The 17573-nt window shown below is 42.4% G+C and overlaps 1 protein-coding gene and 1 pseudogene across 1 annotated transcript in view; one reads left to right on the forward strand and one right to left on the reverse strand.

Annotated features, from left to right (window-relative positions):
- Positions 1-1569: 1569 nt before the first annotated feature.
- Positions 1570-2512, reverse strand: LOC136389143 (insulin-like growth factor-binding protein 3 receptor pseudogene; annotated as a pseudogene).
- Positions 2513-3875: 1363 nt separating this feature from the next.
- Positions 3876-17573, forward strand: part of EDNRA (endothelin receptor type A) — a 50688-nt gene continuing 36990 nt past the window's right edge. The window contains exons 1-2 of the mRNA XM_066386148.1: positions 3876-4247; positions 7882-8367. Coding sequence (XP_066242245.1) covers positions 7948-8367 — 420 coding nt within the window. The 5' untranslated portion in view covers positions 3876-4247; positions 7882-7947. The remainder of the gene's footprint in view (positions 4248-7881; positions 8368-17573) is intronic.

The following is a 17573-nucleotide window of genomic DNA, read 5'->3' on the forward strand; positions in this document are numbered from 1 at the left end:
ATGAGCTGCTTAAACCAGAAATCACAGAAAAGTATCTTCGAAACCCAGAACACCTGCAAATCTGTAGGCATCCTGCCTTCCAAGGAGAAGAAATAACCTTTGGAAGTCAAATGTATTAATTATATGTTCATTAACAGTACAAAGCAGGGATTATGGTGGGGGGGGGGGGGATATAAAGCCTTGTCTATTGGGAGAAGGGTTACTGAAGGTAGTTAATTTGCTTGAAAACTGGTTTAAATTCACTAAAGTCATTCTTCCCAAAGTAAAGCCGAGAAGATGAGAATACAAATCTCTAACAACTAAGGAAAGTTTGTGTTGTTCTCTTCTAAAATAAGGCAACCCTAACCCCTTACCAAAGTGAGATCTGTGCTGTTGACCACATAAACATATTTATTTACTAAAAGATCTTTCTTAGAAGAGGAAATACATTCATTTTATGAACTTATAGGAAAGATCAACAGGTAATATTATAGGAAGGTAGATTTCATTTTAATGTCAGGAAGAATTATTTTTATTGTGGCAAAATCCATATGATATAAATTTATCATTTTAACCACTTTCAAGCACAAGGTCGTGGCATTAAGTACATTCCTGGTGTTGTGCAGCCATCACCACCATCCAGTTCCAAAACTTTTTCAACATTCCAAACTGAAATTCAAACACATTAAACAAGAAATCCTCATTTCTCCCTTTTTCGGAGCCCCTAGTAACCACCATCCTACTTTCTGTCTATATATTTTCACTAATACTCTAAGTTCCTTGTATAAGCAGAATCATAAATATTCATCCTTTTTTGTATCTGGTTTATTTCACTTAGCATAATGTCTTTGAATTTTAGCTAAGTTGTAGCATATGTCACAATTTCATTCCTTTTAAGGCTAAATAATATATATTATATATATATTATATATATATCACATTTGTTTATCAATTCATCCATAGATGGCCATTTGGGTCGTTCCCATCTTTTGGCTCTTGTGAACGATGCTACTATGAACTTGGATATACAAATATCTGATCAAGCTTTTGCTTTCAGTTACTTTGAATCTATAGCCAGAATTGGAATTGCTGGATCATGCAATAATTTTTATGTTTAATTTTTTGAGAAGTTGCCATCCTGTTTTTCACAGCTACTACACTATTTTACATTCCACCATCAATGCACAAGAGTTCCAATTTCTCCACATCCTGTCAACACCTGTTGTTTTCAGCTTTTTTATAATAGCCGCCCTAATGGATGTGAGGAAAGACTTTTTAATAACTAGAGCTGCACTATAGTGGGACGAGCTGTCCCAGGAGTCAGAGGCTGATGGATGTGCTCTAGCAAAGACTGAATAGACTGACATACTCACCAGTGCAAGCTGTGCACTGTCCGAGTACATCTGATGACAGGGTGAGGAGGGGCTGACATCCAGCACAGGGCTCCCATTCCAAGGTACAAACCCAGGTGTAGAGCTGCCTCTTCTGGGAGAAAGCAGCAGTTATTTTCTTCCCTAAAAGTATTGCCAGTTTATCAGGCCCTGTGCTTGCAGGGGCAGCTTTTTCTTTTTTTTTTTTTTTTTCTTTTTTTTGAGCAAAAACTCCGTTTATTTCCCCCACACACATTCTAGCTCTCCACTTTCTGAAACATCTCTTCCAACTCAGAATCAAGGCCCAAGAAGCTGATTCACACCTGAGAACAAGACAGGAAGTAGGCCAGTACCCTCAGAGCCGGGTTCTAGACCAGTAGGACTCCTGGCGTGGGTGAAAGCACATAGCAATACAAAAACAGAGAAGGCCACAGAAGAGAAGCAGGAAGGTGCCCAACACCAGCAGCCTGGAGCCACACAGAGCCAGCTACTCCGAGGTGAGCAGCTTGGTGAGTGCAAGGCCTTCCTGGCTCCAGACCCTGACACAATCCTCGGCCATCCTAGGGCTCAGGGTGGCATTTCCTGCTCCGTCCTCCGAGCAGGATACAGGCGGCTGGCTGGAGGGCAGGAGAGCCGGAGCAGCACTAAAATTCAGGCAGACACCGGGTGTCCTTTCTGCGGTCACCCTGGCTGTAATGAGGACAAGCTCTTCTGCAGAAGACCCTTTCAATCCCATCTGACTACCTGGAACCTTGGCTTGGAATGTCTGGGTCTTGTTCCTGTCTGGACCATCTCCAAAGTTCAAGGTGGTCAGCAAGCCCACAACACGGGACCCGTGCCACTTCCCTGTGACTGTCTCAGTCACAGGGCACAGGTTCAGCTGGCCAAAAGATCTCAAGAAGGAGACCCAGTCCTGAGGGACATCAGGGCTGCGCAGGCCAGTCCTGTGAGTGAGGAGGAAGCCACCAAGGCCCAGGCCAGAGAGGCCAAGAAGCAGCAGGATCAGAGTGGCACAAACCAGAGGTGGATGGTGGGCCAGGCAGAGATACAAGTTGTGCCCTGCCTGGCAGCTGCCCATGGGGAGCAGAGGGGTCTGGGCCCTCACGGAGAACCGCTCCAAGCCCACGGAGGCCGGGGCCCCCCGCGACGTCACACGTGGAGCCGTGAAGGGGCGGGGTCCATGCTCCCCCAACTTTTTTTCTTTCTTTTTTTTAATGCAAATCAAGGCCCTTGTAAAAGCTACTGGTGACTCTTCGTCACAGGGATGCTGTGAATAGAACAGATTAATAATGCCTAGTCCAGTTGGATTAGATGACTAATAAGGCCCCTTTCAATGGTGATACTCTGTGGATCTCTTTGATGGTTTTATAAAATGCCCGCCAATTTCTTTGACACTCCATGCATTGACAGTGGAGTCTATGTACTCTCGCCTTGAATCTGGGATCTGTGACAGTTCTACTATAGAATTCTGCAAAAGTGACACTGTTTCCAGGCCCAGACCTTAAGAAACGGGCAGCTCCCACTTCCTGTCTCTTGGAACCTAGCCACCATGCTATGAGGAAACCTATACTACTTTGTAGAGAAGACACAAATGGTGAAAAACCAACACTCATCACCAAGTAAGTGAAACTATCTTGGAAGTGGAGCCTTCGGCCCCAGCAAAGATGAGCTGTCTCAGCCAAGAACCACCCAAATTGCAGACTGATGAGTAAATGACCATAGTTGTCTTGGCCACTACCATTTCAGGGTGATTTTTCATAGCTACAGTAGATCACCAGAACAGTCTGTAACATAATGTGACCAGTTCTCTAAATGCACACTTGCACAATATGCCTCACACCAGCAGTGCACTGAAGAACTCCCAGGCTGGGCCCTCAAATTTCTCTCATGTCAACAGGCCATCATGGCCTTTGCTCCTCATCTCCTCTCCCATGCCCCAATTTAGCAGAAAATCTGTGCCAGATAAAGATGCTGAGGTCCACCTTCTGTAGCGTCTGCACCGTCATTATTTGGATTTCTCAAGGAATCATAGGTTTCTCTGAGCCACACCCTGGACCCCTCTTAGACTTTCCCAGGCTCCTGCTTTGCCCTGGACTAGTAGCCTTGGGGTGTTGGCTTCAAGGGGAATGAGAGACACTAAACGGTATTTGATCAAGTAAACTTCCGTCCATATTGGCTCTTTTACTTCCTCGGAGTTTAAGAGGGAGTGTAGAAACCAAGCAAAGAGGGAGGGGACGCAGCGGAGAAACCATGCTTGGACCCCGGCTGGCTCTGTCTGCAGCGGCTCTATCACTGATCCAACTGGCCTGCACTTCTCAGGAAGAGAATGGGTCTCCCTGCAAGGCCTCAGATCTCAGGCTTGTCTCTCAAACTACTCCCCTTCCTCGACTATCCGCGCCCCCACCTTCACGTCAGGAAGGAAATAGTTAAAACAAGACTCCTACTCTTCAGGGCCTGGGAGGGGGCGGCAGCTTTGTGCTTTATAGTGGCTGCCTAGGGAGGGCTGGCAGCTGAGTCCGTTCTTGCTGTGCTAGAGCAGAGCAGAAGGTCTGGGAGATTTTGGAGGAGAAGGGGAGGACAGACAGACTGAGGGGCGTGTTCCTCTGGAGTGCTTTTCTTGCTAGCCCTTGCGCGCGCATACTCATCCGTGTGGTCTAGCGATTGTGACTGGTGGTGGAGAAGCTCCATCCCCGCCGGTGGCCGGAGGCTGGGGGCTGGGGAGACCTCCCCGCAGAAGCGGTGCCCAGGAAGTTTTCCGAAGCGGAGGCAGCCGTGCAGCCAGCACAGCCCCGGTGCAGGAACCCGGGACCCACGCCACCCACTCTCGCCGGCTCTGCTTCCTCTCGCCCAGGCGCCTAGCAAGGACCGGGCAGCTGTCTGCGCCCGCCTAGCTCCACGGTCGGTGCAACTATTTCCTCCTGGGGCCCCAGGCAGAGGTGGGGGAGGCGCCGCCTGAGCCCCTTAGTTGAGAGGAGAAGGAGTGGGTATATTTTTCACCAGCCTCCTGCGCCTTGGGCGACCCTCCGCACAAGGGTTGGTACCCACCTGCCCAGGGACGCGAGGTGGTGTAAGCGCCTTCCTAGGAAGGGTACATTCCAGAAACGTTTGGGGTTTGGGGAACTGTTTGAAAGCCCCTCAGCTTCCCCATGCAGGATTCGGATTTTTCAGTTAAAGGGAAACAAAGTTCTTCCTGGGTCTCCCTTTGCCCCAGGCATGCAAGAACTTTTGGAACATCCCGCCCTTGTCGCAGTCTCTAAAGCCTACTCTGCTCATAAAGTGTGTCCTGCAGCCTTTTCTTCCTCGCCTGCTTCTCCTCTCTGCTCACTGGGGTTGTCAAGGGTAGCCAAGGGCACTCAGTGTGAGAGACAGATGCTTTGGAAAACCCCCTTTGTAGCTGGTTTGGAAACTTGCCCTGTGGGTATTTGGGCATTTGGTTCTATGCTGTCCTTTAAAGGGCACTTGTTGCCTTTCACGTGCAGCAAACTAGGGCTGTTTCTAGATAATTAGCTTCTGTTTACACCAGCCTAATTGCATTCCCGGATAGAGTTGGCCGCTGGAGGGGGTTGGGTGCGTGGCATATTAAAGTCAGACGTTGTCAGTAAGGAGAGTTGACCATTTCTTTCCCAGCGAGCAAAACCCATAGAAAACTTGTAAGAAGTACCTGGTTTATTGTTTCTCATTTTGTAGATGTTTATGGCTCCCCCTGTCCCCCACACCCATCCTTTCTGTTTTAAGTGTTAACTAATTGAAAAACACTTTGATAATCATTTCATGTAAACTACCTGCTCTAAATTCAGGCCATTTGGGTAAGATTGGAATTTCCAAATTACTAATTAAAGGTGAACTTTGATCCTGAGAATTGGAGATGTTAAAAGTACAAGCATAAGGATTAGGTTCTCTTCCTTAATAAATAGCTTTTGAACTTCAGCAAATTCTTAGACATCAAATAGGAGAATGCTGACTCTAGAAACCGTGTCCTTGAGGTCTGAATTGGAGATGCTTCACTAGAGCTATGACTGATTATGACTGATTATTCCAAGCACAGCATGGCTTAGACCCATGGAAATGAGCTACAGACTCATCCTTGAAAGAGCATGGTCTTTGATGAGGCTTCTTTTCTGTGTGTGGTTTTGTATTTTTCACCCAATATATGGCGTCCGCATGCCTTTGCCAAGTATCCCTTAGTTCTACAGCTTAATATGTGTAGAGAGCTGAAGGAGATGTCATTGGAACTGATTTCTTTGGTGGTATCATTATTGGAGAAGGAGGAAAAGTGGTTTTAATGATAGCTAGCTCACACTTTGCTAAGAACCCCCAGCCTTGCCCTCCTTAGCTCCTGCCGTGTATCTGACCAAGCCAACCAGCAAGCTGACCTTCAAACACTAGTGGTACCTTTCTTGAGCAGTGGAATATCCCCCGTGGCCAGGTCAGTTTCCTCACTAGGCTTCCGGCAGACTCTAATGAACAAAGAGACATTCTCTTTCTGGGAAAAGCCTTCTCTCCTACTTTTAAGAAAACTACTACTAAAGGTTCCATTTTAACTGAGAAAGTGGGAGGCTTTAGTCATGAAGCAGCACAAGATATTGAAGTATGTTTTTTTTCCCCATCTCTGTTCTGGAGAGCAGATGACAGTATGCTTTGTTCTTAGAGTACTGGTCTCCAGTGCAGAACTGAGATGGTATCTATCAATATTTGGTCAGATACTCATAACCATGAGAAGTAAGAAAAAACTACAAACTTTTTATAAGACCAGACGGATCTGACATGTATGTAGTATATCCCTAACTTTAAAAAAAAAACTGATTTTTTTGTCATTTTGTATCATTTATTTTTATACTATCAGACAGAGTAAAGCCCCATAAGTAAAGTAAAATAAGCATTATATCTGTCGTGTCACTTCTTAGCCATGAAAACTTGACTTAACTTCTTTAAGACTCAGTTTTCTTATATGTAAAATGGGGATACTGCCCCCCCCCCCACCGAGAGTTGTAAAGTTCCGGTCAGATAACATACACATGCATAGTGGATTACTACTATACATAAAATGTTATTATTTCAGGAAGAACAGCTGGAGAAGACTAAAGTGTGCAGTACTTGCACCTTATGTTTACTGTAGACCTTATACAATCTGAATAAATCTTATTTCACCTACATATTGATTAAAGCTAAGTTTTATTGATAACTGTCCAAGATATCTGTCAAAATCCCTAAAAGTGGTTAATATCAACCATGAATAGACTCAGAAAAAGGACACATTTTTTTTAATTAAATCATACGTCATAGACATACACACCACTGCATAAATGAGTGTACAGTCTTCATTTAAAGACTCATAAAAAAGAAAATATAACAATATTAAAAATTGAGGAGCCACTTTTATTTACTTTTGATTATCAAACAAACAAATGGTCTTTTGAAAATATCTAACCACCCTCCTGAGGCTACTGCTGCATTGAAAGTCTGGAAACTTCATTAAAACATTTTAGGTGCTAAAAAGGCATGAGAGTGAGAGACAGTGTAGTCTAGCAGTTACAACCCCGGGGCTCTAAGTTGCATTAACTTGCCTCACAGCTTTCCCACCTGTGCCTTTGACAAGCATTGTGCTGTCCTGAGTCGTTCTTTCCCTACCTATATCATGGAGCTGTGTATCCGCTTCACAAGGCGTAGTATAGCTTAGACAGCGTCACACATGTGGAATAGTCAGCACCAGGGGCAGGCAAGGTGCAGACATCCCCAGGAAACCCAATTGGTGTGCCTGGCCCGGGGAAGGCTTTCACTCCCAGTTTCACTCACTGACAAACATCATGACAATAATATCTGAGGAATGGAAAAGCCTAAAACTGTCAGAAGATGTATGCTGTACACATGAATCATCATGGCTTTCAATAAAAATAAAAATTTGGTCTTAATCAGTTATATCATGCTTAATTAAAACTAAAATTGTTATATGCATCAATGGTGTTAAGCAGGGTTCTGATTTTAAATTAACATTTTGTAACACTTTAAGTGGCTACCTATGCTGCATTTTATTCTCATGTTCCTTATTTACCACACCCAAAACAGCACACATTTTTGAATGTTGGATTCTTAATTATAGAATTGGTAATTTTATGCCTGAACACTGTGTAGCTTTTGCTCAGCATATAATGCCTTTTCTCTTACACTAATAAAATTTATCTCAACTCTCAAAGATTTTTGTAATTCAGGTTCTTATCAGCACAGGTGTGATGAATAGAAAGCAGTAGATTTTAATCAGCTTTTTAATGGGAAAACTGCCATATCCTCATGCATATTATAATCTTGATATAAGTAGAGCTGTGGACAGAGATGAGAGAGAGAATTTGCCCTAATAAAACTTTGGTCTTTTCTGTTTTTGATCTGCCTTGAGGTCAACTGACATAGATAGATATATCTTATCTAATTACCAAATAAATCCTGCTTTTTAACTGAAGCAGCAAATAATCATTGGCTGCAGTCTTACTGGCAGCTGGATTTTGTAGCCAAAATTATTTTTTCTCCTTTCTTTTTTTAGGTGAAAAAAAAAAGGGAGGGTGTAAAAGCAACACCATAAGAGACATTTCCTCAAATTTGCATCAAGATGGAAACCATTTGCTTCCGGGTGTCCTTTTGGGTGGCACTGGCTGGATGTGTAATTGGTGATAATCCTGAGAGCTACAGCACAAATCTGAGCGCTCGTGCGGACGATCTTACCACTTTCCATGGGACAGACCTCAGCTTCCTGGTTACCACGCATCGACCCACTAATTTGGCCCGACCCAGCAATGGCTCAAAGCACAACTATTGCCCAGAGCAGACTAAGATTACTGCAGCTTTCAAATACATTAACACTGTGATATCTTGTACTATTTTCATCGTGGGAATGGTGGGGAATGCCACTCTGCTCAGGATCATTTACCAGAACAAGTGTATGAGGAATGGCCCCAACGCGCTGATAGCCAGCCTTGCCCTTGGAGACCTTATCTATGTGGTCATTGATCTCCCTATCAATGTATTTAAGGTAGGAAGTAACCACAAATGTATCAATATTTGCAAGTTTGAACATATGCTCTGATACCACAGTAAGAGAGTTGGTTGCAGACTTTTCTGACCTTCTGAATTTTAATCTGTGTTTTTACTGAGAGCAGTTTCTGCTATCTTACAACTAGTTGCATTTTAAAACTTTATTATTTGTTAAATGTTGCACTTCTTTTCGAACTTAATTGTTAAACAATTAGTATTTCAGGAATGAGCCCTCAAAGTCGTGGTCTTTCTTGCATCGAGTCCTCATGCCAGCCCTGAGCTTGCTGAATGGATGGGCAATCTTAGGGAGAGCACTTGATTTTTACGAGACTCAGTTTGCAGGGTGAGACCTACCAAGCGCAAAGAGTTCTTAAAATAAATATATTGAGTCTCAGTGCCCTTTTTAATGCGATGCTGTTCAGAAGCCTTATACCCACAGTATGGCTGGAAAGGAAAGGCACCTATTTCATTTTGACCGTCTGGATTGATGGTTGGAGCCAACACACATGCTGGCCTCCCTCGGTTATCTGGGTGACTGAGAGATAACGGATCCACGTGACCGCAGGCCAGTGTTGACCTCGGTGAGCAGTATTGCTAAAACTGTTTAAAACAGGCATCTGCTTACTGCTGCCACCTTCATCTCCTTAGCTTACATTTAAGGAGTGCCCACGTGTGCCCGCCCCAGAGTGGGGCGGAAAGACCCAAAGACGAATCAGACCAAGTTTGTGTGTGGGTGGGAGAGGAAGATAACTGACCCGCTTTTGCTGTGGTCACCTTGCTTTCAGGACTATTTCGTACCAAAACAAACTAAGGCCAAAAGGAATTAGATATTCCATATTTGGTCTGGAGGTCGCGAAGGAAACTTGCTGCAAGAATTCAAATGAACTAAACTTCAAATGCAGTCATGATTTATGTCAGATATTATGTAATATCTTTATCCTAACCCCAGGAAAAGCACTTTCCTCAGCTTTTATTTATTTCTTTTTTTTTTTTAATCTTCTATGTATTATCCATAGAAATGAAACTATTCAGTGCAAATTATCTGGAATATCTCCAAATTTGTTGAAAATCCAAAAGTAAAAAAACCTTTGTTTTACATTCATATAGAAATGGATAAAAATTAGCATATTCTATATGGATCCTACCTCTTGGGAATCTAATACAGTTGGCCCTGTATATCCATGGGTTCTGCCTATGTAGATTCAACTGCCTACAAATTGAAAATATTCAGAAAAAAAAGTTGTGTTACTGACATGACTATAGTTAGGCATATCATGGTCGTGTCGATACTGAACATATACAGACTTCTTCTTATTATTATTATTCCCTATACAATACAGAGTAACAGCTATTTGCATAGCATTTATAATGTACTAGGTATTATAAGTAACCTAGACATGAAGAATGATTTAAAGTGTGCAGGAGGATGTGCATAAGTTCTATGCAAATCTGTGCCATTTGATATAAGGGGATGGAGCGTCCTAGGATTTGGTTATTTGTGGGGGTCATGGAACCACTCCCCCACATATACTGAGGGATGACCATACTGTAATACCTACTGTAGTTTTAAATAATGTAGACAGTGTGATTGGTGTTTTTATATCACAGGAGTACATTTGTTAACTCCTATTTTACTAAAATTCATTTAATGGGTCATTTAACCAACATTACTTTTAGAAAGTAAACCTTTGGTTTCAACAAAACATACTCTCTAGTCATTTCAATTTTTTTCCCGGAGGAAAAGAGAAAAGGCACTGGAGAGAGCTAAAAGGCCTGGGGGCCATTTCCACTTCCCTCTCCCAGTCCTCCTCTCTGGGTTAGAAGAGAACATAGATGTTGCTGCCTCTCTGGCTTCTGTCCAGGAGTCAGAAGAAATCCTTCCATGCAATGTGAGCACCAGGTCCTCACGCCTTTTCTCCACGGCTGCTTCCAGCTGTAAGATTCTGATGCTTTGGGCTCTCACGTATCAGACCTGTGATTCCTCTCTGACCATGACAAGCTGTCTCCTTACTGCAGGGCAAAGTAGCAACTGTTCCTCTCACTTTACAATTATGTTTAGGTATCTATGAAATGAAAATAATGCGTAGACTTGGAGAACATTCTTTTTTCTTTTCTTTTCTTTACAGAAACAGAGAGTCAGAGAGAAAGATAGATAGGGACAGACAGACAGGAATGGAGAGAGATGAGAAGCATCAATCATCAATTTTTCCTTGCAATACCTTAGTTGTTCATTGATTGCTTTCTCATATGTGCCTGACCATGGGCCTTCAGCAGACTGAGTGACCCCTTGCTCAAGCCAGCGACCTTGGGTCCAAGCTGGTGAGCTCTGCTTAAACCAGATGAGCCCACGCTCAAGCTGGCGACCTCAGGGACTCAAACCTGGGTCCTCTGAATCTTCAGTCTGATGCTCTACCCACTGCGCCACCACCTGGTCAGGTGAGAACATTCTATTAAAAGGATGCATGGAGCTTCCTTATCTCCCTTCCCCCCCATTAGAAGAACTAGGTTGAAAGAAGAATGGTTGAAAGTATCTGCTATGTTCTTCAAAGAACAATGAGTTTTGAAATCACACAGGTATTGTGTTTAACAATTCCATCATTATACTTTTATAGTTAGAACCTGGAGTTCTAAGGAGTCTCCAGGCAAAGAACGTTCCATTGAGTTGTGTCACCATCAGCATAAGTGGAAACAGACCGTGTGAAGATCGTGTCTTTGGGCTAGGTAGACTTCCTGATGAGACTGCAGTAATGTCTCCAGTGATAAAGTGTTCTTTCTGTTCACATTTTATTCCCTTTCTCTCACTTTGAAAGAGATTGTACTAAAAGCATTCCATAAATGAATGTGATATAAAACACAGCTGAAAAGCAAAGCGGCTGGGATGTTTCCGATCTGCCATTACCCCATTCCACTGGTACAGGGTTGCTCCGGATGGTCTGTAGGCACGGAAGAGGGCGTCACTCCACACAATTTCCACAAGTTTCTAAAAGATCTGTGTATCTTCAGGGTTTCTTTCCTCCAGCCTATCCTGGACTTTGCTTCTACTATTGAGTGTCACTCTGTCCAGAAGCAGTCAGGAACTCCCATGTTTAGTAGCCCAGGCCTCCCAGCCTGGACATACTTTACCTACTTCTTAACCTCTTCCCAATGTGCATGCTCAGCGCTTCTTGAAACACTATCACTGCCCCTAAGCAACATGAAGTGCCCTAAATCACATCTGCGGAGAGGCTGGATATAGTCACCAAACTGCTGCTGCTGAGATATTTACAGATTCTAAATTGAAAAATGAGTTAGGTCTGGAGTTATATATGTTGCATTGAGAGAAAAATAAACCAAGAAATAGAAAGAAATGCCTCTGACCCTTCTTTACATTCACACAGACACATTACACTCATTACCCGGTGATAAAATCAGACATTCTGAGATAATAAAATATAAAGTAGAAGGAACTTAAGAAAGCAAATAAATGCCAGTCCCTTCTTGTTTTTCAAGCATAAAAGTGTTTTCCAAATGGCAATATTGAACAAAACCTGTTACCAAGTTTATTAAAGAAAGAATCACTCTAATTTTTAATTATTCAGAAAGCATAATATCATTAATTTCAAAAGAGGACTGAAAAGAACAGGAGGGGGGAAGGGAAATGAGTTAGCAGACCCTTTCAAATACCCACACTTCTAACCTAAAGTGATGATGAATTAATTTTGTCAAATTACATTATCTGATACCCTAAATTTTCAAGAAATGCACAAACTTAGCCATGTAAATTAATCTATATATAAAATATATGCATTCATTACAATAACAAAGCAATTAAAACATTTCATTTATTAAGGACCAAAAAGAACTTCCAATAATTTAATGGTAATATAGATTAGACGTATAGGACTTAATCATTGAATTCTTTAATGATTTGTAAGATTTTATTTATGCCATGGACTGCTGTCTCTCAAGCATTAGGTTATAGTTTTGAATAGAGTGGAAACCCTAAAAGTGATGTTTGTGCATGAGTGGGCCAGAGCTCAACACCACATGCTTTTAGGGGTAACAGTTCATCCACACGTGCGTGCAGATACCCCATAAACCACTGTGCCTCCACCTTTAAATAAAAACAAGAATGTGGGGAAATACAAGTGAGAGAAAGAAAGAGGAGAAGATCAAATCAGGGGTAGTCAACCTTTTTATACCTACCGCCCACTTTTGTATCTCTGTTAGTAGTAAAATTTTCTAACCACCCACCGGTTCCACAGTAATGGTGATTTATAAAGTAAGGAAGTAACTTTACTTTAAAAAATTTATAAAGCAGAGTTACAGCAAGTTAAAACATATAATTATTATTATATGTTTTAACTTGCTGTAACTCTGCTTTATAAATTTTTGTATCCAAGTACTTTATGTTGGATTTTCGCTAAGTTTGGCAGAATAAATCTTTATAAAACAACCTACTTACTATAGTTAAATCTATCATTTTATCTATACTTTGGTTGCTCCGCTACTGCCCACCATGAAAGCTGGAATGCCCACGAGTGGGCGGTAGGGACCAGGTTGAACACCATTAAAATGGTGGCTCTGGAAAGAAGGAAGAAGTTGAGTCCAATGACTTGGCATAGGAATCTCTGACGTGCTTACTGGGGAGTTGGAACCTGTAATGTCAGGGATAATACTGCAGGTGAATAACGTCTTCATTGAACATGTGGGGAGGAGCCGATCTGGGAAAACAAGCTAAACTGCCAGTGAGAGCATCCAGTTACCAACAGTTGATTACTAACTGTATCCAACTAAGCAACCACCTCTTGTTGAGGACAACAATGAGAAAGAAACAAATACAATTTCTGTATGAAATGGGCAGGAATATTCTGCAATGGAGAGGCAAGGCTCCCACTATGTTGCCCCGGCAGAGGATCTGAGAAATGTGGGAACCAGAGATGTTCACACAGAGCCGGTTACCTCCATATTCACACCGCCTCTGACATTGTCCACAGCTGTGGCCCATCCTGGCAGGGCAGCCACGCCACAGTTCCTCCACACATTAAATCATCACGGCAATTTCTGTCTCAGAAACAAATTACCACAATTTATCGATAAGATTTGATTTGATTTTGTTAAAATTAACTGCTAATCAGACTTTTCTGAAACCCTCAAATTAAAATAATGGTGATGTTGATGATTTCTCAGAGGGAGTCTTCATTTATGGACAAGGCACAGGATGTTATCTGTGGTCTGCACATGCTCTCCCCCCAAGTTGATTGGATTACCAATGAATTGCATATCTAAGCCTTTTACTCATTATCAAGCAAATAAAAACAGGCCTTTTGCATGTACTCCAGTAGTAGCGCTGTACTCATAAAATTAGGAATAGAAACCGTATCTCTGAATGTTAAGACAGAAAATGCGCCCTTGACCAAGCTCTCTGCCCCTGGTTGTGCAGTGCCTCCCAGCTACATTTCCTCACAGAGCTCCGACCCTGCCTCCTTCCTGTGCCTCTCTTCACGCTTTCCTCTGCTTCTATCTGCTCCAGCTAACCTAGCCCATCTGAGAACACCAAGATGATCCTTCTACCTGAAATATGTCTCCCTCCTGCCTCCCCGGCTTACTCCACTTTATCCTTCAGATGTCAGCTTAAACATCTCTTTGTCTACAAGTATCCCTGACCCAGCCAGCCTTTCTCCTGTGCTCGCACGACACCTTCTGTTAACCCTGTAAGAGCATTTAACACACGCTCCATTGTATTTGCCAATTCACTTGCCTGTCTGATCCACTAGACGGCAAGTCCCTTGAGGCAGGCCGCCATCATTCTCATTTGTCATTGTATCTCCTGCATCCAATACTGCGCCCAGCTTAAACAACATTTGATGAATCAGTAAAATAAGAAAATCTACTATAGTTGCCTCTATAAGAAAGTTTTCTCCCACGTGTTTCCAGATCTGAAGGCAGACTTGCTTTTCGAACTTACTGAATCTCTCCTTTTTTCCTTTAAACCAGGAATGTCTCAGGGTCCATAAATCTGCAGGTGAAGCAGAGCAGCACTTTACAACAGGCTCGGCTTCCCTCTTTCCTCTTGTCTTCAGAGGTCAAGAGTTCTTTCCCTGTGGTTCAGGCACTGTGTTGTTTAATTTCCTTTCTATATGGTACAGATAACTAAGTGAGGGGTTTTTTCCAAGATTTCTGAGCAACATACATTCTTTGAGCATAGTTGTAATTGTGGTTGGGATTGAAATATTAAACCTACAAATGATGTGGAACATCAGAATGAACATTCATATCACAAAAGATTTTATTTGTTCTTTAAAGAATAGGAGATTGGTTGAGTTTTTGGCTTTGCTAAGACGTGCATTGCAAACGTTCATTATGCTAACTAGCTGATTTAAGAATATACGTGCGTATAAAATGACAGAGTGATGTATTTATTGCCCAATTTGCTTTAGAAGGAAGTTGCTGTCTGGAAAGGCTTCAGAACCCTCTCCAACTCTGCCTCCCCTTGTGACTTTTCGTTTCCTGTGTCTGGGAACCTCATTGCTTGCTCTCATGGTTATGTTAAGTAATTATTCTCATGTGAGGTTACTCTGCTAACCCTCAGCATTTGGCCCGCAGCATTATTACTGTTTCTGCCGGGGTGGGAGGGAAGGAAACTGTCCATCGTGGTAACACTGTCCCCACAGCTGCCGCGGGAGAGATGGTTTTAGGCCTGCTCTCATTAGGAAGGTGTTGAGATGTAAAAAAACTTTGGTCTCAATGACACTGCACCATCAAATGGTTCAGCTCACGAAAGAGTTCGCTGTTTTCTAAATTAAACGTAAAATAGTGATGCACGAAGGTTTACCTGGAGAAAGGAATTTTCACATGATCCCCAGTACGTGTGTGAGTGTGGCACTGCCCAGTATTCTGATCAATAAAAGCAGATATTCTGGCTATTTCGTGCTGAAATATTTCTGCAGTGTCTCTATCTTATGAGCTGCCAGGATGTGAGTGTTATTTCTTTATTATCATACAAAGTTTACACAGTTAGTCTGAAGAGTGTATGAACAGAAATGAAAGAGCATGGGGAACCACGTTTACTGTCTCTGAGCAGTTAAATAAGGAATGTTCTAAGGAATTCTGTCAAAGTAAATTTGATAGACTGCCAAAAATTCTACAACTGCCTTCCAGATCTACCAGAGCCTCCTGGGAGTTAGAGTAACTGCTTTCTATAGCTACAATTTTATTTTTATCAACGTCTAGTTTTTCTTGGAAAAAAACTTTCCTACATTATGAAATTAATAGTTGAAATTAAATTCAATAATAGAACTAAACATAAGTATCATTCAGTGTTAATTTTTGGTATCAGGCCCTGGCCAGTTGGCTCAGTGGTAGAGCGTCAGCCTGGCGTGCAGGAGTCCCAGGTTCAATTCCCGGCCAGAGCACACAGGAAAAGCGCCCATCTGCTTCTCCCCCCTCCCCTTCTCCTTCCTCTCTATCTCTCTTTTCCCCTCCCACAGCTAAGGCTCCATTGGAGCAAGGTTGGCCCGGGCTCTGAGGATGGCTCCATGGCCTCTGCCTCAGGCACTAGAATAGCTCTGGTTGCAACAGAGCGACGCCCCAGATGGGCAGAGCATCGCCCCCTGGTGGGCATGCCAGGTGGATCCCGGTCGGGCGCATGCGGGAGTCTGTCTGACTGCCTCCCCATTTCCAACTTCAGAAAAATTTTAAAAATTAAAAATTTTGGTATCACTATTTTTAAATTTAAACAGCAAAAATTTTATAAAACATATACTGTAAGATGTTTATTTAAATTTGAAAGGTTCGAAGTCCCCAGTCTTCCTGGACTCGGAAAGCAAACAATCAAGTGTGCCCTTAGAAAGATTTTCTATTATTTTTGAATGTACAAATTTAGAGGTCACTTTTCAATTTAAACATCTCTAGGAGTTGTATTGACAATTTTTGCCATCATGGCTTTTAAAATAACTTACGTGGCAACTCGTATCAATAATGGGAGCTAGTCAGAGCATGCTTCTCATAACACCTATTCTAAACATGGGAGTTTCATTATTTTAGGTCAAATGTTATACCAGAAGGTAGTGGGGATGGCAACTGGTCGGCCATTTGGTTACTCAGTTGCATCAGGTCTTTCTTGTTTAAATGCTCCTCATTTATTCATTCAAAAAATATTTACTGAGCTCTTACATATACAGTCATTGGAGAAAGAGCAGTGAAGACAAACAGACAAACATCCTTGTCCCCATAGGAGAACAAGACTATAAGCCAGTCAAATGTGTAAATCTATACAACATGAGGTAAGTGCTAAGGAGAAAAGTAAAATGAGGACACAGGAAGAGGATGCTAATCTAAGAGTAGGTAGCTGAAAAGGCCCTCAGTGCAAAGTTGAGAGAACATTAAAAGGGATGAAGGCGCCAACCATGCCCCCATGTAAGGAAGAGCCCCAGCCAGGAGAACACACAAAGGCTCTGAGGCAGGGGTGCGCCTGGAGGGCTAACGGAACAGCAAGGAGGCATGGCAACTGAATGGAAGAGAGAGCAGAGGTCCCAAGAATATGGGAGTGGGGCAGGAGATGGGGGAAGGCAGATTACATAGAGCCTAATGATAAGGTGACCATATAATTTATTGTCTAAACTAGGATATTTTTAGAGTGAAAGGGGACAATATCAATCATTTCATCTGGACAGTAGGCAAGTAGACATACATAAAGACTGTGCTGGATTAACCAAGAAACATGGTCACCCTACAATACACCTTTATAATATATATAGTTTTTTTTTTCTGAGTGAGATAGGAAGCTGTTAGAAGGTTATGAGTAGATGACTCACATGATCTCAGTTAAATTTAACAAGAACATTCATTCTGGCTAGTATGTTGAGAAACATTTCCAAAATTAATGAAGGAAAAATATGCAATATTAAAATGTTATCTATACCAATATGTAACCTAAGAATCATATTACCTACAGCTTACTTAGTGTTTATTCTGTGCCAGGCTACCTCATTTGATCCTCTCAGCAAACCTGTGATTCACAACTATTGCCTGAATTCCAAAAATAAAGAAACAGAGGCATGGTGTTTAAGGATTTCTTTAGGTTACACAGCCAGCAAGTGGCAGAGCCAGGATTTGAATTCAGTCTGATGTCAGAGGCCATGCTGTCAGCTAAGCTGCCACACTACCTCTTCCTACACATCCCATAAGACAAACATTATAGTTATCAAAATGGCACCTCTAGTA

The sequence above is a fragment of the Saccopteryx leptura genome, chromosome 1, assembly GCF_036850995.1.
Source record: "Saccopteryx leptura isolate mSacLep1 chromosome 1, mSacLep1_pri_phased_curated, whole genome shotgun sequence".
Lineage (NCBI taxonomy): Eukaryota > Metazoa > Chordata > Mammalia > Chiroptera > Emballonuridae > Saccopteryx > Saccopteryx leptura.